The sequence below is a fragment of the Piliocolobus tephrosceles genome, unplaced genomic scaffold (assembly GCF_002776525.5).
Source record: "Piliocolobus tephrosceles isolate RC106 unplaced genomic scaffold, ASM277652v3 unscaffolded_164, whole genome shotgun sequence".
NCBI lineage: Eukaryota > Metazoa > Chordata > Mammalia > Primates > Cercopithecidae > Piliocolobus > Piliocolobus tephrosceles.
In genome coordinates this window covers 835-11,958 of record NW_022298087.1, presented here as the reverse complement: position 1 = coordinate 11,958, position 11,124 = coordinate 835, and the positions used below count along the sequence as shown (strand labels likewise).

General features: G+C 38.2%; 1 protein-coding gene across 1 annotated transcript; it reads right to left on the bottom strand.

Annotated features, from left to right (window-relative positions):
• Positions 1 to 9,683: 9,683 nt before the first annotated feature.
• On the bottom strand, positions 9,684 to 10,701 carry LOC111537993 (olfactory receptor 52E4). Its single transcript, XM_023205496.2, has one exon. The coding sequence runs from the start codon at positions 10,683 to 10,685 to the stop codon at positions 9,747 to 9,749; it is 939 nt and encodes a 312-aa protein (XP_023061264.2). The 5' UTR covers positions 10,686 to 10,701; the 3' UTR covers positions 9,684 to 9,746.
• Between the last annotated feature and the right edge of the window lie 423 nt (positions 10,702 to 11,124).

Below are 11,124 nucleotides of genomic sequence, written 5' to 3'. Positions count from 1 at the left end.
AAGGCTTCTGTTTGGTTTTTATGTGAAGATATTTCCTTTGTCACCAGAGGCTTCAATACGCTCCCAAACATACTACTGCATTTTCACAAAAACAGTGTTAGCAAATGGCTGTATGATAAGAATGCAGTAACTCTGTGAGATCAATTCACATATCACCAAGCAGTATCTCAGAAAGCTTCTTTCTAGTTTTTCTCTGAGGAAATTTCCTTTTTCACTCTAGGCCTCAAAGTGCTGCCAAATATGCCTTGATAAATTCCATGAAACAGGGTTAGCAAACTGCTCAATGAAAAGAAAGTTGAAACCCTCTGAGATGAATTAACACATCCAAAGCCAGTTCTCAGAAAGCTTCTTTCCAGTTTTTAATCTGAGGATATCTCCTTGTCACCATAGGCTTCAATGCGATCCAAGAGATCCCTTTTCATATTTTCCAGAAACTGTACTAACAAAGTGATGCGTGAGAAGCACCGTGTAACTCTGTGTGATGAATTCACACATCCAAGGAAGATTCTCAAAAAGCGTCTTTTCGCTATTGATCTGAGGATATTCCCTTTGTCACCATAGGCTTCAAACTGCTCCCAAATATCCTAACACAGATTCAATGGAAACAGTGTTAGCAGATTGCTCAATGAAAAAAATGGTGTAACTCTGTGAGATGAATTAACCCATCAGAAAGCAGTTTCTCAGATAGCTTCTTTCTAATTTTTAACTGAGGATGTTTCCTTTATCAGCATAAGCTTCATTGCACTAAGAAATATCCCATTGCAGATTCCAAGAAAACAGTGTTAGCAAACAGCTCCATGAAACGAACAGTGTAACTCGGTGAGATGTATTCACACATTACAATGCAGTTTCTCAGGAATCTTCTTTCTAGTTTTTTTCTGAGGATATTTCCATTTTCACCATAGGCCTCAAAGCACTCCCAAATATCCCTTTTCAGATTCCACAAAAACAATGTTGGCAAACTACTTCATGAAGACAATGGTATAACTCTGTGAGATGAATTCACAAATCACAAAGAAGTTTCTCAGAAAGCTTCTATCTAGTTTTTATGTGAGAATATTTCTTTTGTCAGCATAGGCTCTGATGGGATCCAAAATATCCCTTCTCACATTGCACAGAAAGAGTGCTAACACACTGCTCCTTGATAGGAAAGTGTAACTCTGTGAGGTGAATTCTCACATCATATAGCAAACCCTCAGAAACCTTCTTTCTAGTTTTTCTCTGATGATATTTCTTTTGTCGCAATAAGATTCAATGTGCTGCAAAATATCCCTTTACAGATGCCAAGATATCAGTGTTAGCAGACTGCTCAATGAAAAGAACACTGTAACTCTATGAGATGTCTTCACACTTCACAAAGCAATTTCTCCAGAAGCTTCTTTCTAGTTTTTATGTGAGGTTATTTCCTTTTTCCCTCTAGGCCCCCAAGTGCTGCAAAATATACCTTGGTAGAGTTCATTAAAACAGGGTTAGCAAACTGCTCCACGAAAAGAAAGGTGTAACTCTCTGAGATGAATTCACACATCCAACGCAGGTTCTGAGAAAGCGTCTTTTTGCTATTTATCTGAGGATATTTCCTTTGTCCCTACATGCTTCAATGCACTCTCAAGCATCCAATTGCAGTTTCCCCAAAATCAGTGTTAGCAGACTGCTCAATGAAAACAACGGTGTAACTCTGTGAGGTGAATTCATGTGTCATAAAGTAGTTTCTCAGAAAGCTTCCTCCCAGTTTTTATCTAAGGATATTTCCTTTATCGCTATAGGCCTCAAAGTACTCCCAAATATCCCTTGGCATATTGCAGGAAAGCAGTGTTAGCAAACTGCTCCATGAAAATAAAGATGTAACTCTGTGAGATGAATTCACACATGGCAAAGAACGTTCTCAGAAAACTTCTTTCCAGTTTTTATCTGAGGATAGTTCCTTGTCACCATAGGCTTCAATGTGATCCAAAATATCCCTTCTCAGATTCACATAAAAGAGTTCTAACAAAGTGATCCGTGAAAATCTGTGATGAATTCACACAACAAAGCAGTTTCTCAGAAAGCTTCTTTTCAGTTTTTATCTGACGATATATGCTTCAATGCGCTCCCAAATATCCTAACGCAGTTTCCATGAAAACAGTGTTAGCAGACTTCTGTATGAAAAAAACAGTGTAACTCTATGAGATGAATTCACACATCCAAAGCAGTTTCTCAGAAAGCTTCTTTTCAGTTTTTATCTGAGGATATTTCCTTTTTCACCATAGGCTTCAATGCACTCCCAAACATCCCTTGGCAGATTGCATAAAAACAGTGTTAGCAGACTGCTCAATGAAAAGAACAGTGTAACTCTGTGAGATGAATTCATGTATCACAAAGCGGTTTCTCAGAAAGCTTCCTTCTAGTTTTTATCTGAGGATATTTCCTTTTTCACTCTAGGACTCAAAGTGCTCCGAAATATCCCTTGGCAGATTTCACGAAAACAGTGTTAGCAAACTGCTCCATAGAAAGAACAGTGTATCTCTGTGAGATGAATTCACACATCACGAAAAACGTTCTCAGAAATCTTCTTTCCAGTTTTTATCTGAGGATATTTCCTTGTCACCCTAGCCTTCAATGCGATCCAAAATATCCCTTCTCAGATTCACAAAAAATAGTACTAACAAAGTGATCTGAGAAAAGAACCATGTAAATCTGTGAGGTGAATTCACACATCCAAAGTAGTTTCTCAGAAAACTTCTTTTCGGTTTTTATCTGAGGATATTTCTTTTGTCATCATAAGCTGCATTGCACTGAGAAATATCCCATTGCAGATTCCAAGAAAACAGTGTTAGCGAACTGCTCCATGAAAAGAACAGTGTAAATCTGTGAGATGCATTCACACATCACAATGCAGTTTCTCAGAAAACTTCTTTCTAGTTTTTATGTGAGGATATTTCCTTTTTCACCATAGACCTCAATGGGCTCCCAAGTATCAGGCTGCAGGTTCCACAAAAACAGTGTTAGCAAATTGCTTCATAAAGAAAAAGTGTTACTCTGTGAGATGAATTCACACATCAGACAGCAGATTCTCAGAAACCTTCTTTCTAGTTTGTCTCTGATAATATTTCCATTGTCACCATAAGTTTCAATGCACTGCGAAATATCCTTTTATGAATTCCAAGATAACAGTGTTAGCAGGCTGTACAATGAAAAGAACAATGTATCTCTGTGGCATGTATTCACACATTGCAAAACAGTTTCTCAGAAGGCTTGTTTTCGGTTTTTATATGAGTACATTTCCTTTGTCACCATAGGCTTCAATGCACTCCCAAACACCCTATTACGTTATCCATGAAAACAGGGTTAGCAAACTGCTCCATGTAAAGAACACTGTAACTATGTGAGATGTATTCACACATCACAAAGCCGTTTCTCAGAACGTTTCTTTTTTATCTGATGATATTTCCTTGTCACCTTAGGCTTCAATTGGATCCAAAATATCCCTTCACAGGTTCCCCAAAAAACAGTGCTAACAAACTGCTCCATGAAAGAAAAGTGTAACTCTGTGAGATGAATTCACACATCAGAAAGCAGATTCTCAGAAGCCTTGTTTCTAGCTTTTCTCTGAGAATATTTCCTTTGTCACCATAAGCTTCAACACTCTGTGAAATGTCCCTTTATGTAGTCCAGGAAAAGAGTGTTAGCAGACTGCTCAGTGAAAAGAATAGTGTAACTCCATGAGAGGTATTCACACATCACAAAGCAGTTTCTCAGAAACCTTCTTTCAAGTTTCCATCTGAGGATATTTCCCTTTTCACCATCGGCCTCATCACCCTGTAGAATATCACATTGCAGATTCCACGAAAATAGTTTTAGCAAACTGCTCAATGAAAGAGAAGTATAACTCTGAGATGAACTTACACATCACAAAGCAGTTTCTCCAAAGTCTTCTCTTCAGTTTTTATCCGAGGATATTTCCTTTTTCACCATAGCACTCAATGCGCTCACAGTATCCCATTGCAGATGAAACAAAAACATTGTTAGTAAACTGTTCCATGAAAGATTGGTTTAACTTTGTGAGATGAATTCACACAGCACAAAGCAGTTTCTCGGAAAGCTTCTTTCCTGTTTTTAATCCGAGGATATTTCTATTTAAACACAGGCCTCAAAGCGCTCCCATATATCTCATTGCAGATTCCACGAAAACATGTTAGCAAACTTCTCTATGAAAACCACTGTGCAACTCTGTGTGATAAATTCACACTTCACAAAACTGTCTCTTAGAAAGCTTCTGTCTAGTTTTTATCTGAGGATATTTCCTTTGTCACCATAGGCTTTGAAGTGATCCAAAACATCCCTTCATGTATTCCATAAGAACAGTGCTAGCAAGCTGCTCCATGAAAGAGTGGTGTAACTCTGTGAGATGAATTCACGCAGCACAAAGCACTTTCTCAGAAGGCTGCTTCTAGTTTGCATCTGAGGATATTTCCTTTTTCAACATAGTCCTCAATGCCCTCCTGAATATCAACTGTAGACTCCACAAAAACAGTGTTAGCAAACTGCTGAATAGAAGAGTGGTGAAACTCTGTGAGATGAATTTATGCCTCACAAAACAGTTTCTCTGAAGGCTTCTCTCCAGTTTTTGTCTGAGGATATTTCCTTTCTCCCCATAGCACTCAAAGCTCTCCCAATATCCCATTGCAGATTCCACAACAACAGTGTTAGGAAACTGTTCCATGAAAGGAAAGGTGTAACTCTGAGAGATGAATTCACACAGCACAAAGCGGTTTCCCAGAAAGCTCCCTTCTAGCTTTATCTGATAATAGTGCCTTTGTCACCATAGACTTCAAAGTGATCCAAAATATCCCTTCTCAGATTCCACAAAAACAGTGCTAGCAAACTGCTCCATGAAGAGTGATGTAAGTCTGTGAGATGAATTCATACTCACAAAGCAGTTTCTCAGAAAGCTTCTTTCTACTTTTCATCAGATGATATTTCCATTTTCACCATACTCCTCTATGCACTCCAGAATATGCCACTGCAGATTCTACGAAATCAGTGTTAGCAAACTGCTCAATGAAAGAGTGGTGTTACTTTGTGAGAAGAATTCACACATCACAAAGCAGTTTCTCAGAAAGCTTGTTTCTAGTTTTTATCTGAGGATATTTCCTTTGTCACCAAAGGCTGCAAGCCATCCAAAATATCCCTTCTCAGATCCCACAAAAACAGTGCTGGCAATCTGCTCCATGAAAGAGTAGTGTAACTCTGGGAGATGAATTCACACATCACAAAGCAGTTTCTCAGAAAGTTTCTTTCTGGTTTTTATCTGAGGATATTTCCTTTTTTCACCATGAGCTTCAATGCAATCCAAGGTACCCCTTCTCAGATTCCACAGAAGCAGTGCTAACAAACTCCTCTAGTAAAAGAATGGTGTAACTCTGTGAGATGCATTGACACGTCAGAAAGCCATATCTCAGAATGCTTTGTGACATACTTCTAGTTTTAATCTGAGGATATCCTCAGAGACATATTTCTAGTTTTTATCTGAGGATATTTGCTTTGTCACCATTTGCTTCAAAGCGATCAAAAATATCCTTTCTCAGATTCCACAAGAAGTGCTAGCACACAGCTCCATGAAACAGTGGTGTAACTCTGTGAGATGAATTCACACAGCACAAAGCAGTTTCTCTGAAGGCTTCTCTCCAATTATTATATGAGGATATTTCCTTTTTTACTATACTCTCAATGCCCTCCCGAATATCCCACTGTAGATTCTGTGACAACAGTGTTAGCAAACTGCTCAATAAAGGAGTCATATAACTCTGTGAGATGAATTTACACCTCAAAAAATAGTTTCTCTGAAGTCTTCTCTCCAGTTTTTATCTGAGGATATTTCCTTTCTCACCATAGCACTCAATGTGCTTGCAATATCCCATTGCAGATTAAACAAAAACAGTGTTAGTAAACTGTTTCATGAAAGATTGGTTTAACTTTGTGAATGGGGCAATGTTGGAACATATTCAAGAAGATATTGTATCCAAATTGAAGTTTATTTTCAGTTACACTGAATCGTCTCTTCTCAAAGTGCTGGTTGGTAACATAAAGTTAGAGATAAACAGCTCTAGTATTCTCACACTTACTCTCCCATAATGGTCTATGACCCAGGTTGGTTTCCATATTCTGTAAAATATCCTGTGATGCATAAAGGGTTCCCAAGGAGAAGGATTGTTTGATAGGGTGATCAAGGTTTATGAAAAATGGCAAAGTCGCCGGGCGCGGTGGCTCAAGCCTGTAGTCCTAGCACTTTGGGAGGCCGAGACGGGCGGATCACGAGGTCAGCAGACCGAGACCATCCTGGCTAACACGGTGAAACCCCGTCTCTACTAAAAAATACAAAAAAACTAGCCGGGCGAGGTGGCGGGCGCCTGTAGTCCCAGCTACTCAGAGGCTGAGGCAGGAGAATGGCGTGAACCAGGGAGGTGGAGCTTGCAGTGAGCTGAGATCTGGCCATTGCACTCCAGCCTGGGTGACAGAGCGAGACTCCGCCTCAAAAAAAAAAAAAAAAAAAAATGAAAAATGGCAATGTCTCCAAATATTCAATACCAGTAGAATACAATTAACTCTAGCATTGATGTCTTTTTTAATTAAAATATGTAATTCAAGACAAAAGCTATTGAAACTTTAAATGATTTTGAGCCTTAAAAAATGAGATTATGGGACCTGAGTCACTAACAGATAGCTGTAACCTAGGAAGTTGTAGTATTTGTTGCCCTGATTATAAATTAGCCTTTTTCCATTACCTACATTGTATTTTAGAATATTGTAAAAGACTAAGGAATGCCAGAGAAGACCCTTTCTCTCTTTACTTTTGATCTTCGTCATTGATTAACTTCCTTCTTCCTCATGTTACACAAAGACCTCATGACTATTACATTGTCAAAGATAAAATGCTAAAAATACTCATTTAAATTGGAAAAAGAAAACAAGCTGTAACTAATTAATTTGCTGTAACTCATAAATCAACTTTGTATGGGGAAATTTTTAATTCTGCTAAATTTCTTTGTTTTCTGCCTACGTAAGTAAAACCTTAACATTTCAACTTTGGAGGACTGACCTCATTTCTTTGGATTCTGTGTTTCCCAGATGGCCATCTTTAGCTTTGCATTTGAATAAACACTTACACCAGATTCTCATCCTATCTATTATTTCAGGTTGGCATTTCTGTTGTCACCATTTTCTCAATTATATTTGTCTTTTGGGTCTTTTTTCTTCAGCATGTCAACACCCTTCTGGTCCCATCTTGTTTGACTTCATGAAAGAAAACTACTATCCAGAGAAGGGATCTCATGACAGTGACTCCACTCAGCCATGTTTAAGTATGGTGGTCCAGTTTGATTATGAACCATTTCTGGGCCAGCATTATGGTGCACTCCCATCTACATTGCGGACACTATTATGCTTATATTAAAATTTTCTGACTCCCATCAATATATTTAACCAGAAAGTTGCACTAGACATGTCACAGATCCTTTCACATTACTGAGAGAAGAAAAAACTTTTTCTTTATTTTGCATGTTTATATATTATACAGCTATTGATGGTCTGGATGCTGATCTGTGCTTACCACTCAGTACTGTGGACCACAGCGATGAAGATTGTGCTGATTTCAGCTAATCTTTAACAGTATACTACTTGCACCTGCACTCAATTTCTGTGATCTCGCTCTTCTCATTATCAACACCAACCCCAGGCTATGCGTTCTATCTCCCATTTTACTTGATCTCCACTTGGGACCCATGATGAAGCCTCTTACATATAGATAAAATATTTCCTACTTAAATATCCTGAAAGAGTTAAGAATTTGTAGTCAAAATGATTTATCTGAGTGATCTTCCTTCACTTGTTACATGAAATGATGCTAAAGATGGGTATATTTTATGCATACAAATACCTGCTTTCCTTAGACCTCAGTTTTTTTATTTGTAATACAAAGGGAATAGATCAAGTTTCAATGTATTTCCACATTTAAAACTTTATATTCCCCCAAAAAATTTAGGTACATGAAGCAGCAGCTGCAAAAGTCAAATTATAACCCATGCACACAGACCTAAAGAAAATACACAAAATACTATAGGATTCAGGAATTGTGCTTAGCCAGTGTTAAGACCAAGGACTCTCCAGATTCACAGATATTGAATAAGTGATGTTGCTTTTCTTGTCTACTCGGCTATATCCACCCCCATTTCCTAAAATTGTTATCTGTGTACTTTTGAGTATTTTGTATATTGTCATGCAAACTACACAGTAGTTCTAAATTATAGAACATGAGGGAGACTTCTGATTTTGAAGCAAGAGTACACTGACAAGTCACAAATTTCAGTTCAGTGCCTCTTTTATCTATTTTAATGCAAACCACATTCTCCAGTCACATCTGGAGTTTGAAAATAGGACTAAATATTGGAGAACTACAGGATTAATAAATTATAATGAGATTATTTTGAGGTTGATATCAAGTCTGGCCCTGTGCTTATCATAGCATGAGCCTGATTGTTTTTCTAAGTTTTATAAAGTCTTACAAGTTTTATACATTTCATCTGAAGGGAAATTGTCAGATAGAATTCAGAATTAGAATTAGACATGCGACACATACAAAAAGTCAAATCTGAGATGACTTTGCTTCAAGTGAGAAAACATGTCTCTGTAATATCCACATTGTAGTCTCTCACATCCCTAAATTCACAAAGACTTACTTTATTAGAGAATGAATGCAAAGGAAAAGTGTATTAGTCAGGGTTCTCTAGAGGAACTGAACTAGTAGGAAATATATATGTGTGTGTACACACACACACAAAGGGGAGTTTATTAAGTATTAACTCACATGATCACGAAGTCCCACAATAGGCTATCTGCAAGCTGAAGAGCAACCAGAGCCACTCCGAGTCCCAAAACTGAGGAACCTGGAGTCTGATGTTCGAGGACAGGAAGCATCCAGCACTGGAAAGGGATGTAGGTTGGGAGGCTAGGCCCATCTAGTCTTCTCACATTTTTCTGCCTGCTTTATATTCTGTCTGCATTGGCAGCTGATTAGATGTTTCCCACCCAGATTGAAGGTGGGTCTGCCTTTCCCAGCCCACTGACTCAAATGTTAATCTCTTTTGACAACACCATCACAGACACAACCAGGATCAATACTTTGTATCCTTCAATCAAATCAAGTTGATATTCAGTATTAACCATCACAAAAAGAGACAGAGCAGGAATGTGAAAGAAGAAAAGGAGCAAATATGGTAGTAACAGCAAGACTGAGAGCATTGAAATAAACATGGGAGTCAAAGATTTTGGAGAAGACAAAATTTTGGATTCTATAAAGAAGAGAAAAATATGTAACAGACATTACTACTGGATTACAGCTTATTTTGTTCATCTATAAAATGAGATTTATTTGATCTGTGTCCTTCAGGATCTAAATTTACCTAGAGAGAAGACATGGAAAAAATGGAGCTATCTATCACCCTTGTTTACAAGTAGTTTTACTCCAAAACCACCTCAACCTTCAGCATAGTTACCATCTCCATTAATTAGCTTTTGTCCAGGTACCTGGAGAGAAGTGGGGGAAACAGGCAGCAAAGTTTAAGTTTGCATTATCTGTCAACACTAAAGCACTTCCAGTCAAAATGAAAAAATCTGACAAGCATGACCAACAGTTACAGAAGATTAAAAAGGAAGCTCAGATGATCATAATTTGGGTGGTATATAGATATATTTATTCAAACTTTATTGCATAATTATTCTTTCTGTACAAATATTTTCACAACTTGCTCTCGGATCTGCTTGGTCCTGACTCCATAAATGACAGGGTTAAGGGAAGGTGGGACAACCACATACAGTTTAGCCAAAGGAATATGGGTATAGCCGGGAATGTTTTGGCCAAAACGATGTGTCGTAAAAGAAAAAAATACTGATATGTAAAAGCACAGCATAACACAGACATGAGAACCACAGGTATAGAAGGCCTTTAGTCGGGCATCTTGAGAGGGAAAGCGTAAAACAGCTCCAAGGATAAGCACATAGGAAGAAGAAATTAGGATCACATCCACAAAAATATAAGAAATCACCATGAGCCCATAGATTATGTTGATCTTGATAGGTCCACAGGCCAACTGGGCCAGACCCATGGGCTCACAGTATATGTGAGGTATGATGTTATGCAAACAGAATGGCAGACGCAGAATGAGAAACAGAAATGGGGTTACAAGAACTAAATTTCTTCCAACAACCATAGAAGCTAGGATACTGATGTTTTTATTAGTGAGGATCATGGTGTATTGGAGAGGGTTGTAGATGGCAACAAAGCGGTCATAAGCCATGACCACCAACAGAACAGTCTCCATGCCTGTAAACATGTGAACAGAGAACATCTGAAGAAGGCAGCTCCCAAAACTGATCTCTTGGACGTTGAACCAGAAGATTCCTAGCATTTTGGGGGTAGTGGATGTGGACAGACCCAGATCAATCATAGACAACATGGCTAGGAAGTAGAACATGGGCTGATGTAGACTGTGTTCGGTTTTGATCACAAAGAAAATGGTCATATTCCCCACAATGGCAATCAGGTATACAATACAGAATGGGAAAGCAATCCACATATGTAAAGTTTCCAGTACTGGTATTACTAGCAGGAGAAAGAAGCAGGGATAGAAGTGGGTGTCATTGATAGAAGGCATTCTCCTAACAAGTGTCACTGAATTCCTAAGTAAGAAGGATCTCAATTTCTTTAAGGACCTCCCTTGTCAAGTTCCTGAAGCAACAGAAAAACTCTTATCAGTGTGCTAGAGGTAATGGTATAGGTGGTTAATTTACAAACACTTGAGATACACTTCTTTCCAGAGGGTAATAGAGGAAGCCTCTCAACACAGATTATTGTTCTGAGATCCATCATAGGCAATATTGCTCATGGCTTTATGTTTTGTAATCTTTGAGGTATTTGAAAGAACTGGAAAAACTTCATAATGCAATGCATATTTATATTAAGGCATTCCCTTCCATTACTTCCCTAAGTAACCCTTCTTTACTTTTTGGGAAATCACCATCCCGTGTGTTCTTCAAAGTGTGGTCTTGAGATCTTTGGGGTTTTCTAAGTACCTTTCCAAAAGCTCACAAGCT